General features: G+C 38.0%; 1 protein-coding gene across 1 annotated transcript; it reads right to left on the minus strand.

The window, feature by feature from the left end:
• Positions 1-384: 384 nt before the first annotated feature.
• ATOX1 (antioxidant 1 copper chaperone) lies at positions 385-21,817 on the minus strand. Its single transcript, XM_031953559.1, has 4 exons — positions 21,643-21,817; positions 5,828-5,903; positions 2,308-2,478; positions 385-586 (listed from the first exon to the last, which is right to left on the minus strand). The coding sequence occupies exons 1-3, from the start codon at positions 21,646-21,648 to the stop codon at positions 2,354-2,356; spliced, it is 207 nt and encodes a 68-aa protein (XP_031809419.1). The 5' UTR covers positions 21,649-21,817; the 3' UTR covers positions 385-586; positions 2,308-2,353.
• Between the last annotated feature and the right edge of the window lie 238 nt (positions 21,818-22,055).

Below are 22,055 nucleotides of genomic sequence, written 5' to 3' on the forward strand. Positions count from 1 at the left end.
AATTCCAATAATGCCTCCAAAAAAAAGAAAGAAAAGAAAAGAAAAAGAAAAATTATTTGTTTCTTATTGGCTGCTAGTTGCCAGGAAGCCCTTCAAACAACAATGGCAAAAATCATCTTTTCTACATTTCCCTCAAAACTCCTTGCTAAAAAACTTGCTCTTACTCTCACTGTGGAAGAAGGGGCTGCCCTGATACAGAGGTCACACTGGTGGGGATTTGGTATCCTGGGGAAGAGGAGCCTTATTTCTGTTCCTTGCTCCTTCCCCCAGTCCTCTTCACTGTTTATTGAACGACTGGACAGGACTGCAGTGGCAGAGAGACTGGAACCCTATCATTTCTGTCTCTGGGTCAGCCTGTAGGGAACCAAAGATACAGAGAAGAACTTTTCCAGCAAAAACCAGCTCCGTTTTATTAGAGGGTGGCAAAGAAAGAGGGATAGTGAGCCGAAGGGCTCCCCTGGAACACTGTGGGCTCCCAGTCACTGATGCGCTCTTTCCTCTCTTTCCTTTCCACTCCCAGGTCTCCCCTCCTTCCCACATCTGGCCAGAATGGGAGTGGATCCTGGGGAGCCTGCCACTCGGGCTCCTGCAAGCAGAGGAAGGAGAGGGAAAGTTAGGCAGGTCAGGGGCTCCCCCTGCTGTGAGCAAGGCAACATTACACTGATAGCAAACTGGTCACTTGGCCCCTCCCTCCTCCCCAACGAGGACGTGCTCCCCACAGTGATCCCCTCTCACCTGGACTTCTAATACAGGCATTAGTGCAATCCACAAATACTTACAGAGGGGTATGTGTATAGCGTCAGGGAGATAACAAGGGTAATATACAACCCCCTACCTCCAAGGGATACTGTGGCAGAACCCTAGACCAGGAACTGGACATTATATATATATATATACCTACTGTATGTAAAACACTGTACATGATGTATACACCTAAGCCTAGTTCTATAAAACTGCATGGAAATCTAACCCCATCTCTTCACCTTATGCTTTTTACAAGCTCACAAGGCAGCTGCACAGTAGATAATGTGCAAGACCCTGAAATCACTAAGACCTGATTTCAAATCCGCCCTCAGAGGCTAGCTGTGTGATGTCACTTAATCTTTCTCTGTGCCTCCTCCTTCTTCTCTGTAAAATGAAGATACTAATATGTACCTGCCTCAGGAAGTTGTTATAAGATCCAATCCCATGCTCAGCAAAATACTTTGCAGATTTTAAAGTGCTAATAGGTAAATGTTAATGTTAATGATGATGATGATAACGATGGTGATGGCGGAACTGTCCATAACCCATAGGCAGTCATCCCCCTAGCTTTAAGCAGAAGATATAGTCTCCAAGATGGACTTTTGTCCCTCTCTTCCAAGCAGGATGTTTTGCATGACTTCACATATATAATCCATATCAAACTGCTTGCCTTTTTAAGGCAAGGGAGCAAGGAAGGGAGAGAAAAAAAAAAAATGGAAATGAAAATTCTAATGTTAAAAAATTTTTAATTGAGAAAAAATGGAAAAAGATAAATATTATATTTGCCCTAATCCATGCTTCTGTCACTTCGCAAGTCCTTTAAGAATTCCCTAAAACTGAGGCCCAAAATCATGAGTTGTTGAAGGATACACAATAAATCTGTGGTGGAGCCAGGCCTAGGAGTTAGGTCCCTTGACTCCTAGGTCACTACTCTCCCCACTATGTGACATCACAAGGCTTTCTCTCAGTTGGCTGGAGTTCACTTCTTGACCTTTTCCATCTTCTGCCTCCACTCTTATCTTGTTCTTATCCAGGTACACGCCCCACCATTTTAGGAGTGATGAGAAACAAGCATGGATTAGGACACATCTAACACATCTTGGGGGGAAAAAAAAGAAAAAAAGTGCCCCTGGTAACTATATTTTCTGCTTAGTTGAATGCTAGCACTTGTTGAAGAGAATGGGAGAACTACCTATGGATTACAAAGGTCTTGAAGTTAGGAAACCAGGGTTAGGTCCACACTCCTCTAGTCCCAAGCCTCTTGACCCAAAAGGAAGTCATTTGTATATCCTGAGCCTCAGTCTTCATCATCCATAAAATGTTGATAAATAACACATGCACCACTCACCTCATTGGACTATTAGGAGGAAAGTATTTTTTAAACTGTGAAGTACAATCTATTATAAGTAGTACTATAAGCCAAAATAAGGGGATGAAAGGGTCAGAATTAGCTCTAGAATTCTTTGCTTTTGACAGGGCTTGAGGCAAGTCCTCTTGCCCTTTGGATGGGGGGAATGGGAAAATGAGGAAGAATTGTTCCCAAAGCCCTAGGGCTTGACTGACCTGCCCCCTTTGGTTCATCCTGCTGGCTAAAGGACGGAGCTTCCTGCTACTTGGTCCCAAGGAAGGTGGTGGTCTTTCCCGTTTTCTTCAGAGTCTCCAGCAGTGTTTCCACATTATGCTCTGAATCGATGCACACTTTCTTGTTGGGCAGGTCGATGTCAAACTGGACCCCTGCCAAGGGGTGGGAGGGAACAACAATAATCAGAACTCCCATTTCTATAGTGCTGCACAGTTTACAAAGTACACTCTCCTTACAAATACCATATGAGGTCAATAAGGATAATTTTATAGGTAAGGAAACTGAGGTTCAGAGAAAGAAATGACTTGCCTGAGGTCATACATATTATACACAAAGTTGGACTAGAAGTCAGGAGACCTGGACACAGGGACCACTCTGATAACTGACTGTGTTATTGGGAGCAAGCTATTCTCCTCTTTGGGACTTGCTTTTCTTTTTTTATAAAATGAAGGAGATGGAAGTGATCATCTCTAATGTCTATTCCAGATTTAATAGTCCATCATAACTTTAGGATTCTCTAAGTGATGGAGCATTATCTTCCAATCTGTCTTCCAGTTCAGTGTTCTTATTCCATTTTCCTTGTGAAAATCCCACAAAGGAAGGTTTCCACCTATCTTTCTCTAGCACCTTTTAAGTCAACACTTTGTTCTTCCCTTAAGATTGACATTCGATCATTCCTCTTCTCAACATCACTGGCCTATTCTTGTGCTCCCACAGATCCCTCCAGGCTGAGGGATGCCAACACTGCCCCTTGGCAACGAGTTGGTACAATGGTTAGAATATGGAATTGAAATAAGAAAGATCTAAGTGTGAATTTTACTTCAGACACTTACTATCTATGTGACATGGGCAACACTTAAATGTTCTCCACTTCAGTTTCCTCATCTACAAAATATGACTAAAATAGCACCAATCTCATATGGTTATTATGAGGATCAAATGAGATAACATATATAAAGCACTTTGCAGACTCTGAAGTACTATGTAAATGTTAGTTATTATTATTTCTCAATTCCTCCCACCTGGTGGATGGGATCTGTTGATTTGACCTTGCCTTGGCTGCCTTGGGTTGCTGATACAAATATGTAATTCAATTTAACATGAATTAAGAACTTGCAATGAAAAGGACTATAGGAATCATTGGAGGCAAAAACAAAACTGGCTCTTCCCTCAAGAAGTCTACATTCCCTAAGGTGGAGGGGAGAAGAATACAATATATACACAGAGAAATAAATTCAAAATATTTCAAAACAATTTCAAGAAGAACAGAGAACTTAAAACCAGGACAAATCAGGAAAGGTTACATGTAGGAGGGGGCACTTTAGCAAAGAAAGGGATTCTTAATAGGCAGGGGTAGAGCAGAAATGAATTCTGCATGTAAGGGACCACATTTCAGTACAAAGGCATTTCAATTAAGATGAAATGTCACATACAAGAATAGTTCTTATATTAAGATAAACAAATTAATTAATTAAATGTATTATATTAAATAAAACTAGAAAAGAAGACAGGAATAATATTTATAGAGAACTTCAAATGCTAGGTGAAATATTTTGCATTTTATCTTAGAGGTAAGGTCATATTCATGTTTCAGGAGTGACAAATATAGACTGTAAAGAGGAGAAGCAAAGAAAGATCTAGCAATTGTGTGGCTAAAAGGCGATGTGAGTCTGAACAAAGGTAGAGCTGTGTGAGTGGAGAGAAGGGGATGTATGGAAATCATAATGTGGAAATAGAATTAATAAAACTGACAAAGCATGGGAGAAGTGAGGAGAAAAAGGGAAGACTCAAAAATGATTCTGAGGACATGAATTTGAGTGACTAGAAGGATGGTGAGAAAAAAATTCAAGAAATTTCTTTTGCTTCATGAGAAAAAGAGGAAGTTTGGGGACAGGACAGAGGGAAAAAGAATGGGTTCTGTTTTGGATATGCTGAGTTGAAATACTGATGGAATATTCTGGTAATTGATAATTAGGAACTACATTTCAAAAGACAGACTGAAGCAGGATATAGACAGCTGGTAATCTTGTGGGGGGGGGAAGTTGTGTGTATATGTGTGTGTTAAGAAGGAAGTGATGTAGGTTTAAGAAGAGAAAAATGTAGGAGTAACATCATAGCAAGTGCATTTAGGAAGAACAAAAGGATTGTAGGGCATAAATGAAGGCATAATTGCTATTAAATGCATTTGTAGTGAAAACAATATGTACAACTTCCCCTAGGAGTTTTTAGCAGGACATAAACTGCAAAAGAGAAACTGTATGGTTGAGGTAATCTAAGGCTGGGTTTTTGCAAAGCCTAACTGATGAAAGAACAAGAAAACAAGGATCAACCTGTGAAAAGACAGAAATGAAACCAGAACAAGGATGAGGATGATAGTTGAATAAGAAAACAAGAAAATGTGGAGAGAGTGGAGGTCATTGTGAAAATGAACTACAGGTTTAAGAGGAGTGAAGCAAAGATAAGAGCTTATAATTAGAGCAAAGAGTTGTGGAGTTCTAGATCAAGGAAGTTGAAGAGTTCTGTCAGCTTTGAATTGCATATAGTACCTATAAAGATACAATCCACACTACAGGCCTTATTATTAGCCTCATGCTTGAATCTGATCAGTCAAGTGTCCTACTCTCTCTGGTGGTTTTCATCTCTGCCTAATGCAGAGTATGGGGATTTTCTTAAATGCCACTTGCAGCTGTACTTCTCAAGTGGCAGGGTGAAATCACTAGTATATTTGTAAATATTGACACATACATATACCATCCTTTTTTTCTCAAACACTTTTCAAATGCACATTTTACTCCTCTCCTAAAAGTTGACATCCTGAGATTAGAATTTAAGATGCTGGAATCCAGCTGTAACAAAGGGAGGGACAGACTCGCCTTCCTTCCCTTTATAGTCATATATAGGCCAGCAAGGCTCCATTTTGTTTCCTAAAAGCTGGCTGAGCTGCTGAAAGAACCTACTCAGACAGCTAGTATCAAAGTTCAAGCCTCTATGAAAATGCTTAGAAAAAAGGAGAGCTCTATTTTTGTGTTTCTATTTCCAATGCCCAGAATAATGGCTTGCATACAATCATACCTAATAAATGTTTGTTGAAATGAAAAATTGCTTAATTAATGGTTGTATAACAAATGAATCAGTGAATTATTCAGAATCATCTATTTCCCCTACTAGAGATACAACCTGAAGTATTTGTCACCCTGACAATAGATTGATACTGTCATCTTTGCCTATGATAAAGGCAGCCTGGTGTGATAGAAAGGGTACTAAATGAAGCCTTAGAATTTCTGGGTTCTAATCCTTTCTTTGCTACTGTCTCATTATGACTCTTCTCTGGATCTCAAAAGGGCTGGATGAGCTGATATTATAAGCCTTGTATATAAGAAGAAAGGCAACTCGTCTCAAAACTAAGTAGAAGAATATGACTTATTTGAAAGTGGTCTCAGCTACACTTTTATTCCCAACCTGCCCCCATTCACACTGTCCAGGCTCCTTGGTCCCACTTACCACCTAGCTTGTTGAGGACTCGGGTGACTGCATTAGCACAGCCCTCACAGGTCATGTCCACAGAGAACTCATGTTTCTGAAATCAACAAAGGAGAAAGGTTAACATAAAAAGCCCCCCAGGAGAGGCAACTCTCACCTGATCAGGTAGCATATGGGAGTTAGAGAAAACCCAGCCTTGATATGTTGTTTTTTATTTAAAGCCAGTCAGCTGACAAGCATTTATTAAGCACCTACTATGTGCCAGTCACTATATTAAGTGACAAAGACACAAAGAAAGGCAAAAGCAGTCTCTGTCTTCTAGAAGCTACTAATCCTATGGGGAAAAAACATGAAAAAAAAAACTATGTACAAAGAAGATAGATACAAGATAAATTAGAAAAAAAATCAATAAAGCATTAAGGGAGATAAGAAAACATGAGGTGGGTTTTGAAAGAAGCCGGAGATGAAGATGAGAAGGGAATGTATTCAAGAAACAGTGTAAATGTCCAGAGTCAGAAAATGGATTGTGCAAGAAGAGCAAAAAAGAAGGGCACTGGATAGAAGAGTTGATGGCGGACAGCGTAAGGTATAAGAAGACTGGAAAGTGGGCCAGATTGTGAATCACTCTGAATTCCAAACAGAACATTTTATACTTGATCCTAGAGGTGACAGGGAACTACTAGAGTTTAATGAGTGGAGGGTATGACATAGTCAAATCTGTGCTTTAAGATAATTTTTATAATCGAGTGGAAGATTGAAGTAGGGAGAGAAATGAGAAAGATCGACCCACTAGTGGTCTATTGAAGTAATACAGGTGTGAAGTGATGACCTGCACCAGAGTGGAGATAGAGGAGAAAAGAGGGCATTTAATTAGAGATGAAATCAAAGGACTTGGCAAAAAATTGGATAGGGTATATGTGTGTGAAAGAAAGTGAAAAGTTGGGCAGCCGGGTGGCGCAGTGGATAGAGCACCAGCCCTGAAGTCAGGAGGACCTGAATTCAAATCTGGTCTCAGACACTTAACACTTCCTAGCTGTGTGATCCTGGGCAAGTCACTTAATCCTAATTGCCTCAGGGGAAAAAAAAGAAAATGAAAAGTTGAAGATGATACCTAGATTGTGAACCTGGATGACTGGAATGATGGGCTCCTGGGGGCAGGGACTATCTTTTACCTTTGTCTATATCTCCAGTGCTGAGCACTTGTGCACGGCACATCAGAACTTAATAAATGCTTTCTGACTAGTATCTGACAGTAATAAGGAAATTCTGAAAGCAGGAAGGGTTTTGAGGGAAATATAATGAATTTGGAAGTTTTTCCAAGTTGTTTATCTTTACAACATTGCTGTTATTGTATCAATTCTTCTGATTCTGCTTACTTCATGCTGTATCATTTCATATAATTCTTATGTTTCTCTGAAACTAACCCCTTCATCATTTCTTATGGCACAAAAGTATTCTATCATTGGCATTTTTTCAGCCATTCCCCAATTGGTGGGTACTGCCTTGGTTTCCAAGTCTTCACCACCACAAAAAAACTAATGAAATATTATTGAGTTGTATGAAATAATGAACGTGAGGAATTTACAGAGACAAGGTATAACTGATACAAATAAACAAAGTAGAGGAAATTACATATATATATATATATATATATATATATATATACACACACATACACACACTGTGCAGATCAGTTTAGCTGAATCATGCCATGTCAGATGGAACTCCATGATTTGCCAGGAGATCTCTGACAAAAGCTTCATGATATTCTAGCTACATCCCTCCTATTTCTAAAACGGATATCTACCTAATAAAAATGATATGACTACCATAATATAAATAAGAAACAAAAAATAAAGATAAATATGATTATAATGACTAATCTTGGCATTAAAGAAGCAATGAGAAAATGTTCTGTATATAAATTCGGTATCTATCTATATATGACTAAGGGTGTTACTGAATAGATTAAGTGGACAAAAGCATAAGGAAAGTTTTCATAAGGCTGCAAATTATGAAAAGCTATCTCTTCCTTTTGAAGAAGGGAAAGACTATATGGTTGCATGATGTTACATATTTGATCATATGGAATTGTTAACGCAACTAGTTTTAACTGTTACAAAGACTGGTTTAGATGGTTTCTGATGTCCCGTTCAGCTTCATATCTTAAATTCTATAATCTCAAGGGAAAGTGAGATTCCTGGGTGGAAGAGGTGGGCACTGAGTATATTTAGAAATGACTGGGATGAAGGAGTAAAAATTACATCAAAAAATGTTTTAAAAATTCTTGGAAATTCAGTAATCGTCAACAAAACAAGAAAAGTATAAAATAAGAAATAAAATCTTAAAATAAAACTCTTAGAATTAAGGATTTTTAACCTGAGGCATATATATCCTCAGAAAGCTTTTAAATGGAGATTATTTGGTAAAGAACTATATTACCTTACAGAATACACAGCAAAAGGAAAAAAAACCCAAAAACTATGGACTGTGAATCGGTGATGAGGAAACATAGAAAGGGTAGGAAAGGGTGGAAATGTTAGAATGTATCTAAAAATTTTGAAAGAATAATTCCTTTTTTTTTCTTTTTCTTTTTTGGCAAGTCAATTGGGATTAAGTGACTTGCCCAGGGTCACATAGCTAGGAAATGTTATGTGTCTGAGGCTGGATTTAAACTCAAGTCCTCCTGACTCCAGGGCCAATCCTGTGGCATCTAGCTGCCCCAGGAATAATTCCTAATGATGGCAACCAAATAAGTGAAATTTTAACATCTTGTTTAATATAAAAGAAACCCTTTTCATGTTGACCTAGAAAAAAAATTTGCAAAAACCATACAGCTGAAAGATGAATATAAACTGTTTTCCAAAGAACCAAAGACTTTGAGATGATTTACAATGAAGTTACAAGATTTTTGACATACCCTTGAAGAAGCCTACCTTAAGCGCACCTTAATGAGCACCAAATTGTGTTCATTAAGGCCTGGATCCAATTTATGGCAACTCATCTCTGTAAATCAAGATTTTTCATTTCTGTTTTCAGTCAAATCCAATGCAAGAAACAAACTGCTGGCTGAATGTGATATTGGGTATCAATTTCAAAAAACAAATAAACAAAAAACTATACTAAGAAGAAAACTATCTTTTGACAGGAAAGAGGATCAAGAGCCTTAATAATTAATTAGACTCCGTTCCTGATAAATATTTAACAACTTTATGTTACTAAAAATGTGTACTAAGTACCATTTTCTTTATGAAAAATTCATCTATTTTACTTCTTATTCCTTATGTATGGTAAAATCTAGAATTTATTTTCTTTCATAATGAATAGGGACTATAATGGGTAAACAGGCAGAAAGGCAACATGCATTATTAAATACTTCATATGTGTCACCATTGTGCTATGTGCTTGGGATAAAAACACAAGCAGCCAATCCCTTCTCTCAAACTTATATTCTAATGGGAAAAATAATACATAAAGGAGAGATGAAGAGGGGATAAAGAAGGTGGGAAGGATAAGGTATCCACGAGAGTATAGTGGTAAAATCAAAGTCAAAAGCAAGGCTGGAGGGGAATGAAGGTTTGGACTTTTTCCCAAAATGAAGGCTCCAAAAGAAACTTACAGGAAAAGGGGGACTAGAAGGATAGAGGGATAATTCCAGAGTGAGAAGAAAGGTGTGAAAGTCAAGATGTATGGGGACTGAAAAAACTGGGAAGCCCTGCCCAAATGAATTATCAAATAATAATCAGTCACCAAGTCACCAAATTACAGTGGTAGTTTTTATTTGCTTCATTTTTACCATAAAACATCATGATTTCTTCAACCACTCACCAATAATTGGACATTTAGGTTGCTTCCTTTTTTCTTTTGTTCTTATGTCTAGGTCAGCTATGATTTATACAGATAGCTTTTTATTTTTTATGATTTTGGGGGAATCCCAATTCTTTTTTGTAATATGCAATGAAATCAAAGTGTCCAATGTACACTATGAGCATTTAAAAAATTATCCAATCTGCAAGAAAAATCACTAAGGCAGAACTCTAAGCTAATGGCACTTTATTAAAGGGTACATGGTCCTCTCTAATGAGGTAGACTCCAGATCTTGCTCACAATCTGAGATACCTCCTTCCTCCAGAGCTTTAGTGCTTGACACCCAGACAATATAGGTAGAGCAGGTCAAAAATGGAGAGACTGACTGGTAGATAGACTTGTCCTTGACTCTTCAGGAGGGTCTACAAAAATATAGAATCCCATTTGGAGACAAACAGGCTAGAGTGCAGACCTTAACAGATCTTGACATTCCAGGAGATCCTCCCAAGCCACTTATGAGGCTGTGCTGATGAATAGATGTCAAAATATTTACATGGGTCAACAGGCAAGTAGGACAGACTGAAGTCCAGCAACCAGGCTCACTCATTGGTTATATATTCATGGTCATCTCCCCTTGTTGGGCAATAAAGGGACGACAAGGATGATAAAAACAGCTGGGGGACTTTCCATGTAATTCAGTCCCCTATCACAATAGTTTTTGTCACCAAAGAAAAGAAAAACAAGGATAGAAGTCTTTTAGTTAGCTTTTTATGATTAGGCAAGGAAACTAATAATCTTTAATTCATAGCAATTAGGCCTACTATCAGAATTTATAATCACCACCTTTATGGAGTCATTTCAAACTGATTAAAACTTATTGGAATAAAATAGGGGTCTAATAAATCATCTATCATTTATAGTCAATAATGTGTTTCTTATTACTAACTGTACTAATGCTCTCCAACATGTCAGCAGCAATTGATAAGTGACACTATTAATAGAATAAAAATACTATTTTATCTTGAAGAACTTCCTAAGGCTTTCCCTTTATAAGGTAGGCATCTTGTCCTGAATTCAGCAGATGATTACTATCTGTTCCACTGAACTCAGGACTAGTCTTCCATGTTGACAGAAAACAAGGGAGAGGAAGTAAAGAACTATTGTCTGATTAGAAAAGTTTCTCCAGAGTGTCTGCCAAGGGATACAATTCACCAATCAACCAACAAGATACTAAACACCTATCATGTACCATGTACACTGAGGGCACAAATACAAAGAATGAAACAATCCCAATTCTCCAGTGGAAGAATCTAATGGAAAAGACAACTAATACATATAAAATGTATGTAGTACAAATATAAACCTAATAAATACACACCTATAACTAGTGGTTAAATGGAGGGCATTATTGGTTGGAGATGGACTTTACCTAAAAAGCTAAACATAAGAGTTTATATGTTATCTTACAAGCACTAGGAAGTTACTGAAGTTGGTTAAGTAAGGGAATCACATGGTCAAATTTTCAATCTAGGATAATTACTCTGGCAGAAGTGTGTAGGATGAAGTGAAGAGAGACTTGAGGCAGGAAGACTAATTAAGAGCCTATTATAATAATCAAGGTAAGAATTTATAAAGGTTTAAACTAAAGTGGAAGTGGTAGCTGTATTAAGTAGAGGAAAAAAGGTTAGATATGACAGATGTTATAAAGATAGAAATGGAAAGATCTGTCAACTGATTGGGTATTGTGGAATGAGGGACAGAGAGGAATTAAGAATAATGCTGAGACACTGGAAAATGAATGACAAACAATAACAACAGAAACAGGACAATTTGGAAGAAGGGAGGACTTAAGGTTAGAATTCCTAAGTTGATGTCCTTGAACTTATTTTTAAATTCTGGTAACTATTTTAAACTGATTTATTTTGTAATCCTATGTTATTTTATGCATTCAAAAACATTCTGTGAAGGAATAATAAAGTTTTGTGGACTTTTTAAAAATCAAACTACCAAAGGAGTTTGTGACACAAAAAGGTGAAGAACTTCCAATATAGGAGGAAAGAACATCAGTTCAGTTTTAGACAGATTGAGCTTAAGATGTCTATGGTACATATTTTTTTTGAAATATCCAACAGGCAGCTGGTGAACTAGGGCTGAAACTTCAGAGAGAGACTAGGATATGACATATAAATCTGAGAGGTATCTATGTTGAGATAATAGTTAAATCTATGGGAACTGATTAGGTCCCAAGAGAACAAAAAAAAAAAAAAAAAAGGAGAAAAGAAGAGAGTACAGATTAGAATTTTGGGGGGAAATCTCAATTTACAGGATATGATAAATCAACAAAGAAAACTGAGATCAGTCAGATAGGAAATTCACCAGAAGAGAGAGTTTTCCTAAACTCAGAGAAGAAAAAGTATCTGGGAAAGACAGTGTCCAACAATGTCAAATTCAACAGATCAATTTAAAAGGTTTAAGATGAAAAAGGAACACCAGATGTAGAAATTAAGGGTTTACAGGTTAATTCTAGAGAGAGCAATATCAGTTGAATGATGAAGCCAAAAGCCAAATTTCAAAGGGATGAAGAGTAAGTGAAAGGAGAGGAGGTAAAGGTAATTATATACAGGCAAATTTTTCCACTATCCATTCTTTTTCTGGAGCAAGGTTAAGATCTAATTTACCTACTGGTTTATAAGTCATAAATAGCTGGTCAAGTAGAGACTACATAAGACACAGAGACATACTTTGTTTCATTGTGCTTCACAGATACTGATTTTTTAAAAAAAAACAAATTAAAGCTTTGTGACAACCCTGCATCAATGTAGCAACCAGTCTACTGGTGCCATTTTTCCAATAGTATGTCCTCACATTGTATCTATTGTCACATTTATATAATTCTTGTAAGATCTCAAACTTTTTCATTATTAAATCTGTTACGGTGATCTGTGACCAGTGATCTGTTGTTACTATTATACTTGTTTTGGGAAGCTATAAACTGTGCCCATATAAGACAATGAACTTAACTAATAAACGTTGTATGTGTTTTGACTGGTCCATCGAATAGCTCGATTATCTCTCCTTCATCTCAGGTCTTTCTATTCTCTGAGACACAACAATAATGAAATGAGCCCAATCAATAACCCTACAATAATAGCCTCTAAGTGTTCATGTGAACAATTCAATGAGTGAAGCAAACTTCATTCTTACCTTATTTTAAGAAATTAATTTAAGAAATTGCCACAATTCCCACGTTCCATATGCTAATGGTAAGTGAAATCATCTTTGTAAAAGTTTTTGTACATTTTTTGTGCTTCTACCACAGGGTAGGATCCCCCACCCTATGGTGAGCATTCCAGGGTTGGCAGACAATTTTAGGGTACCCTTTCTAGCCCCTTCCTCATGACAGGAGGTCATTATAAAGACTGCTCCGATACCCAAGGGGCTACTGAATCCCTTCAGTCCAGTGAGATGACCCTCTGATCTAGTCTACATCTAGTCAGTTGCAGGATTGTGACTATAGCTCCCAGTATATCTGCACCTGCTGCTTCATTACTTACCAGTTACTGATTACCTCAGGCCTCTGAGGTAGATAAAAATGGTAAAATGGTATGGATAATATCTTTTGACTTGCAAATAAATTGGAATTAATCGAGGCAGAGTTGTGCAAAGTCTTCAGTCTCACTCTCTCTTCCAGAGTCATCAAAATCCAATGACAAGACAAAAGTCAAGATGATTGATGATAGCTCAGGATGCAGTGGAAGACCTTGGCATCTTTGATGTCTGACCAAACTCTAAGAATTCCACAGCATCTGCTTCAGCCACTTTCATGGTCTTTGGGACAAATTGTTTTCATCCACTCATTATATTGGGAGATGTCTTTACATGCTTGGAATAGATACCTCCCTCCCCCCAATTCACTGATGAGTTTGAGGTCCATTGGTTGCCCTTAACCTGGTTTAGCTATCTGCCAAAATACTTTACCAAGATGTGGCTGCTATGCATGCCATAGTTTCTTTTCTTTTCTTTTCTTTTTTGGTGAGGCAATTGGGGTTAAGTGACTTGCCCAGGGTTACACAGCCAAGAAATATTAAATGTCTGAGATCAGATTTAAACTCAGGTCCTCCTGACTTTAGGGATGGTGCTCTATCCACTCCACCACCTAGCTGCCCCCAAGCTGTAGTTTCTTGAAGTCACAAGTGATAGTGGGGTAATTGGTGGAAGATAGCTCTGAAATGGGCAGGCAGCCCTCACACCAGAGATATTAATCTTCCCTGAACATTCATATACCCCACAGCTACCCCCAATCTTGATAGCAACTCTCAACATGGAGGCAAGACCCTTTATCAGGAAAAAGATTATTCCATCCTTTCTAATTAAAGACCTAAGCTAATCTCTTTTGCCTAAGAAAAATGGGCCAACATGCTGGGGCCAACCCTAGCAACAAAATATTTGCTTATTCTAATTCATTCATTCAACAAAATTTTATTTGATACCTATTATATATGCTGGTGATTTAAAGATAAACAAAAGCATTTCTGTTCTAAAAGCTTATTAAAATTTAATCTGCCAACCATTCTGGAGAGCAATCTGGAACTATGCCCAAAGAGCTATCAAACTTGCAAATCCTTTGATTCAGCAGTGTCTCTATTGGGTCTCTAAACCGGAGATAATAAAAAATGTAAAATGACCCACCTGTGCAAAAATGTTTCTAGCAGCTCTTTTTGTAGTGGCAAAGAACTGGAAACTGAGTGGATGCCCATCAATTGGAAAATGGCTAAATAAGTTATGGCATATGAATGTTATAGAATATTATTGTTCTATAAGAAATGATCAGCAGGATTATTTCAGAAAGGCCTAGAGAGACTTGTATGAACTGTTGCTAAATGAAGTGAGTAGAACTAGAGATCATTGTGTACACCAATAACATGTAATCAATTCTAATGGATGTGGCTTTTTTCAACAATGAGGTGATTCAGGCCAATTCCAATAGACTTGTGATGGAGAGCGGTATCTGCAACCAGAAGGAAGACTGTGGATCACAACATGTTTTGTTTTGTTTTGTTTTTTATCTTTTTTGTTGTTTGCTTGCTTTTTGTTTTTTTCTTTTTTTGATCTGATTTTTTTTTTGTGCAGCATGATAAATATGGAAATATATATAGAAGAATTGTACATGTTTAACATATATTGGATTACTTGCTGTATATGGGAGGGAGTGGGGAAAAAGGAGGGAGAAAAATTTGAAACACAAGGTTTTGCAAGGGTGAATGTTGAAAACTATCATTACATGTATTTTGAAAATAAAAAGCTATTATTCACTTAAAAACAAAAAAGTTATCAAAAATATAATCCAAAGGATAAATAGATTAAAAATATATACACAGATTTTTAAAAAAGGCTAAGTTATGAGAATGTAAAGGGTAGAGGGAACTCAAAAGATATCAGTCAATCAGCATTTATTAAGCATCTACTATGTGTCACACTCTGGATTAAATGCTGGGGCTACAAAGATAAAAGTGAAACAAATACTATTCTTGAAAAATTCACCATCTAGCTGAGTATATGTGTGAGTGTGTGTGTGTGTGTGTGTGTGTGTGTGTGTGTGTGTGTATGTGTGTGCGTGCACAAGGGCTTCATGTACAGTAAAAGCACTTGAGTTGAACTATGAAGGAAGTTAGGGATACTAAAAGGAAGAAGTGAAGGAGTGTATTTCAGCCATGAGAGAGAGCCCAGAGATGGAAGAGGAAGGAAAAGGAATAAGCTTTTATATGCTACCTACTCTATGCCAAGCATTGTACTATGCATTTTACAAATATTATCTCATTTGATCCTTACAACAAACTGGGGGAATAGGTGCTGTCATTCCCATTCTAGAGATGAAGAAACTGATGCACAGAGATTGTGACTTTCCCAAGGTCACACAACAAAATTTGGTGTAAATTGTAAAAAGCTTTAAATATTAACCTGAGGAGTTTGGCAAAATTCTAAGATATAAATCCTTATATACAAATATATTAAATTTGCAAATCATTTCAGCTTCTCTCAATCACCTTCATTCCTCCCTTTCATTCATCTCACAAGTGGAATTAGTCACTGAATCTTGTTAATTTTATCTCTCTAATTTCTTTTCTTCAACTCATACATCCACCACCTAGTCCAGTTTCTCGTTATGATCACTCAAACTATTTCATCAGCCTTCTAACTGGAGTTCCTATCAGCTAGTTAAGTGGCACAATGAAATTAAGAAGACTTGACTTCCAGAGTTCAAATCTGGTTTTAGACACTTACAAGATGGGCAAGTCAGTGTTTGCCTCAGTTTCCTCATTCTATAAATGAGCTGGAAATGGAAATGATAAACCACTCCAATATATTTGAAAAGAAAAGCTGAAATAGGGCATGAAGAGTTGGACATGACTGAAAAATGACTTAACAACAACAAAATTGGTCTCCCTGTCTCTAGTCTCTTCTCACTTCAGTAAATCTTCTACACACATAGACACAAGTGATTTTCCTAAAGCATAGGTCTAATCATGTTACTTTCCTCTAAATAAACTGAAGTTGTTTTTTTTTTCTAAGATAAAATATAAACTCCTTTGGCATTAAAGTTCTTTATGATCCAATTCATTCCTATGTCTCTAGTTTCCCTACCTGTCATTCCCCCATGCCCTATATGACACTATTGTTCTCCATACTCACCTTCAACTTGATGTTCGCACACTTAGTACACCACCTTTCATTTCTGTGGCCTTGTCCTGGCTGATGGACCCCAGACCTGGAATGCTTTCCTTCATAGATTCCTTCAAAATTCAGCTCAAAGTGTTACATTCTATAGGAAGCTTTTCTAAATTTCTTTAACTACCAAAACCTTTCTATAAAAAGTTATCTTCTGTCTGCTTTGTATATGCTGTTTCTCTTAGTAGAATGTAAACTCCTTGAGGACAGAATTATTTTTTTTTCTGTATCACCAGCACATAGGATAGTTTTTGCCACATAGTAGCATAATGCATGCTTCTTGATTGATTTTAATAAATCACAACATACAGTAAATGCTTGAAAATATTTGCTGAATGAATATATCTATCTTTGATCTTGGTGTAGATCAGTGATTCTCAATGTATGATAGGGAACTCTGGAGATCCTAAGACTCTTTCTTTCAGAATGTCTTAAAGGTTAAACCTATTTTCATAAGAATACTAAGATGTTTTAATTTCCAATATGGTAAACCACCTGGGGATCCTCAGTTTTTTTTTTTTTAATTGCAGCTTTTTATTTTCAAAATATACATGTGAAGACCGAATTAGCACCCTGGATACCTTAGAATCAGCCAGAGTCTGGATAAGCAAAAGTCCTTGGTCTTTAAGGATAGAAGTAAACAGGATGAACACAGGACCCTTCCTTCTCTTCCTCTACTGCCAAAGTGACTCTGGCTTGTCTTACCCCACCCCCTAATCCTTCCCACAATTCTCTGTATACACCAAAAGATAGAACCAGCACAGAATAGTGGAAAGAGCCATTTTCCAAGTATATGCTAATAGAGTATTGTCCAATCAGTAGTTAGCCTTAAGTGCTTGATCGTCAGTCCTCAGTGCATCAACTCAGAGTTTCAGCCCTTTACATATATACATGGATAATTTTCAACATTTAGTCCTACAAAATGATGTGTTCCAATTTTTTCTCTCCTTTCCCTCCCACGCCCTCCCCCAGTTTTTAAGAGTGTAAAAAGATTCTAAGACCACAAAATTTGAGAACCACTAGTCTACATCAGAAATGTCACTCAGCCATGTGTGGCCCATAACACTTCCTAGTAGAGCCTCAACAATATTAAAATGTAATTGGGAAATATTTTATAAAATAATAAAAATACAATCAAATATAAATAACATTAATACATAGTTCCCTAAATCAATATGCTCTCACAAGGATCGTTATATATAGTTTTGTGGTCCTGTTTCTATTTGAGCTTAACATTCTTGATCTACATAATACTCCTAAAAACCAGTCTTTTCTCTCTTCAATATTTCAGAAAAAATTTTTAAAGTTTTTTTATTAAAGCTTTTTATCTTCAAAACATATTTATGGATAATTTTCAGCATCCATCCTTGCAAAACCATGTGCTCCCTTTTCCCTACTCCCTCCCCTAGATGGCAAGTAATACAATATATGTTAAACATTTCAGAAAATATTTAATGAATATTCATTATAGTTATTGTCTAAAACTTGCCCCTAAGTCTTCTTTCTTTAGGAAAGCATTGGAATGAGAATTGTATATTAATTATAAGATACATTCAGCAAATGTTTTATTCAGTTTACATAGAATCTTAGAATTGGAAAGGCCTTTCTTAAATATTACTTATAAAAACAGAAAAATAACATTTGGATGTTCTATTAAGTAGAAAATTTAAGTAAAAGTGCACTCACACTATAATCTACTTTTCAGACTTAGAAATAATAAGAAAGCAGATCTTGGCTCAATATAAAGAATAGCTAACAACCAGATGGAGCCCTACTATAAATGAGTTTGTTTCCATATAGAATGAGCCTCCATCAGTGGGAAACTTAAAACATAAGCAAAGGGATCCCTTTTCAGGGAGGCTGTAGATAGAAGAATGGATTCAAATATTAGATGATCTTTAAGATTCCCTCCAGTTTGGGAATTTTATGTTCTCTGTGGGAGAAAGGAGGGGACAGAACCATTCCAAACTCATACCCTGCTTATTCTAGGAATGAGGGTTATCTTGTGTTCAGTGAGTATCATCATGACAAGTAGGTCACGAGGCTCAAGAGAATAATAAATACAGCTAACATTAATACAGTGTTTACTATATGCCAGGCATTGTGTTTATGCACTTTACAATGATCATCTTCAACATATTATCCGATATTTATATAGCACTTAACTATATATCAGCCATGGTGCTAAGAGCTTAACAAGTAATATCTAGTTATTAAAAAGGAATAATAGCTAACATTTATGTAGTGCTTATTATATGCCAGGCATTATGCTAAGTACTTTATAATTACTATTTTAGCAATAATTATAAAAACCTAACATTTATATCTCTTATCACTGTGCCACTACTAAGTATTTAACAATTATCTTCTTAATAATAATAATTAACATTTAAATAGAACTTACTATTTGCTAGGTACTGTGCTTAGTTCTTTACAATTATTATCTCATTTGAGCCTCACACAATAACCCTGAGAGATAAGTGTTATTATCCCCATTTTATATATTGGGAAACTGAGGCAAACAGAGGTTAATTGATTTGCCCAGGATTATACAACTAGTAAGTATTTGAGGCCATTTTTGAAGTCAGATCTTCCTGGCTCTCAACCTAGTGTTCTGTCCATTGTGCTATCTAACTGCCCACTTTGCAAACTTTAAGCTACTTAAGGATATCTTATATACTTTAATCATATTAGCCACGACTACTATTATTGATCAAGAATGCTTTCTTCTAACCTGACATATACCTTTCCCCATCCCCTTCCCTCTTTAGTGGAATTGTACACAGGCAAAAACTACCAGGACAGGAAGAGCAATGAACAAGGAGTTAGGTGATTGTTGTTCTAACTCCTGGTTCTGTCACTGATCCACTAGAAAAATCACTTCCTTCTTTTCTCGGGGCTTCAGTTTCCTCCTCTGCAGTGCTATCTATGTTACATGTTTTATACTCCAATATTTCTTTTCCAGCCTTGTTTAATAGAATGCATCTTTCACATAAGGACAGCTAGCATTTAGACAGTGCTTTAAATTCACAAAATGCTTTATCTAAATAGACTCATTTGGTAAATGACACATGGCAGTTCTTTTAGAAATATGAAGACTGTAATCATGTGTAATCATGCCTACCCCTCTCAGTCTCCGTTTCCTTAAAACTTCAGTTCTTTCAAAATATCTTACCCAATACAATTTTGAGTTACTTCGCCATCCTGGTCATCCAGCTCTTGTAAATGTCCCTACTTAAGAAGGCTGTCCAGAAATTAATCCAATATACACCAAGACCAAAAGCCACTGCCTATGGAAGACAGGACCCAAGAAGAGGAAGGGAACCAATTCTAGGTTCTTCTTAAGAGCCAATACAGCATTGGGTGTGTCTATGCCTGTCCCAAAGAGATTAACACCAATGGGAAAAGAAATATAATGCTCTCTGCTTTCTTTGATTCTGGGGGGGCCTAATCTACGTGAGGAGGAAATGGTTCTCCTTTCACAGGGCTTCTGAAAATAGGAAAGCTTGATGGGGCCAATTCTTCAGTCAGAGAGAGCTACGCCTCTTTTGTTTGTGTTTTCTCCCGGAAGCCCTATTTAAATAGCTTGGATCCAAGAGATAAACACCTGGGACCTAGACAAAGGTCTTCTTGGAGTACTTCCAAATTGCTCAATAACTCTCCAAAGACAGGCTGCTAGGATACAGAAAATCTGAGGAACACCACCTGACACAGATTACCTACTGTGGGCAGAATACTATCTCAGGGACTTTCCTGAGGAACCAGATATAAAATAATAATGAGAACTAATCATTTTCTCCTCTTCTGTGAGATATGCACTGCAAATATTATTTTGGATAGAACTTATTTCATTGAGGAAATCTTTTTAATAATTCAGGTTAGTGCCTGATCTACAATTTACAATCTTATTTAATAAGTTAAGAAAGGAAGCAGTTAAGTAACTCATCCAGGGATATACAATTAGTATATATATATATATATATATATATATATATATATATTAGAGCAGTTTCTTGAACCCAAATCTTCAAGACTTTAAAGATATATTGTGCCAGGCTGCCTTCAGTACAAGTATTGTTGATTCTTTTTGACAGATGAGAAAACAAAAGATCAATTATTTTCAAGGTCACACCCTTGAGCAAATATAGAAGACAGGGCTCAAACTCAGGTCTTTTGATTACCTATAGGTTGTCTCCTAAAATGCCAAAACCATCTCTGAATGTATCTTTTAAATTAACTCTCTTGATTATTTTTTTCCTGGCTCTTCAATTTAAACAAGGTTATCCTTCTGTACAGATGAGATTAACAGAATGAATCTTCGGGGTCAGGAGATCTGTAGTTCTAGTCCAACCTCTGCCACTAAGTAACATAAATTAATGTTCATTTACCACCCACCTCTCTGAGCCTTACTTTCCTCATGTAGTAAAATGAGAAAATATATTGAAAAGTTAAAACTTTATACAGATGCATAGTATTATTAGCTCTGTTTCTAGGCTAGGAAATCTTTCCGGATCCCAGTAACAAGGAGAAATGGACAATGTCCCATAAAGTGGCAGAAGAGCAGTATGAGGAACCCTCTAGGTAATGCAGGGCCCTAACCTTCTCAAAAAGAAAAGAAAAAGAAAAGAAAAGAAACAAGCCAGAGATTATACAGACTTCACATCACAGTCAAACCTCTTGCATTCATCTATATCAAATAAAATAATATTTGTAAAAGCATTTCTCCCAGCGCTTGGGTACCCAGAAGCATTGAATAAATGCTGGTCTCCCCTGTCCCGAGCCCCCTCCATCAGGCTCCTTTTATAATCTCTGCATACTTTCGGAAGTTTCGGGACTAGGGTTCAGGGATCCCCAGCTGGCCAGAAGGTATGGCTAGCACCGGAGCGCCGGGGTCTGAAAGTCCTGGACTTATCAGCGCCCCAAGGGCTGCAAGCCCAAATTCGGGAGGGACCAAAGGCTAGGTTGCAATTAGGGGGCTCCTCCCGAGTTTTCCCAGAGGTGGCCTGGGTGTGGCAGGACGCAGAAACCTCGGGAAGAAAAACCGTTCGCATGCCCTCTTCTCGCAGCCCTTTGATCCCCGGCCTCGTTAAACCCTCGGGCAGATATGCTGCAGGTAAGGCTGGCGGCCCAGGGCTCGGCTGCGGGGGAGGGAGCCCGGGCTGAGGTTGGGGCAGGGATATGGGCAGCCGGCGAGGTACGTGATGGACCCGCTGAGCCCGTTTTCCCTGCCAGGCGCCGCAGAGGCTCCCTCGGACCGAGGGGATCTTGAACAAAGAAAAGCTGCACGGAAAAGCACAACTCACCGGCATGACGGCGGAGGCTGCGGCTGCGGGACGCGGGAGGCTGCAGGACGCGGGAGGCTGCAGGCTGCAGGCTCGCAAAGCTGGTACTGCAGATTCCGGGACGCTTCCGGATGCCCTGCCACGCGGGCCGTAAGCCCTGCCCCTGCCCCCGCCCGGGGCTGGGCCGCCGCGGCCTTCCCCGGTGCAGGGCGCGGGGAGGAGCTGCAGCGGGGGGCGGCGCTTCTCCAATGGGCGGCCCGGGCGTCCGAGGCTGTGGGCCGGGATGCGGCAGATTCAGAAACAGGGAATGGAGCAGGTGCGTTCTCTGCCTGCGCAGGATGCCCCGAGGTATCAGGGCAGGCAGTAAGACACACAAGAAACTGAGGAGCGGAGGCAGGAGCAGATACAGACACAAGCCACCAAGACAGGCAGGT

Source organism: Sarcophilus harrisii, chromosome 2 (assembly GCF_902635505.1).
Source record: "Sarcophilus harrisii chromosome 2, mSarHar1.11, whole genome shotgun sequence".
NCBI lineage: Eukaryota > Metazoa > Chordata > Mammalia > Dasyuromorphia > Dasyuridae > Sarcophilus > Sarcophilus harrisii.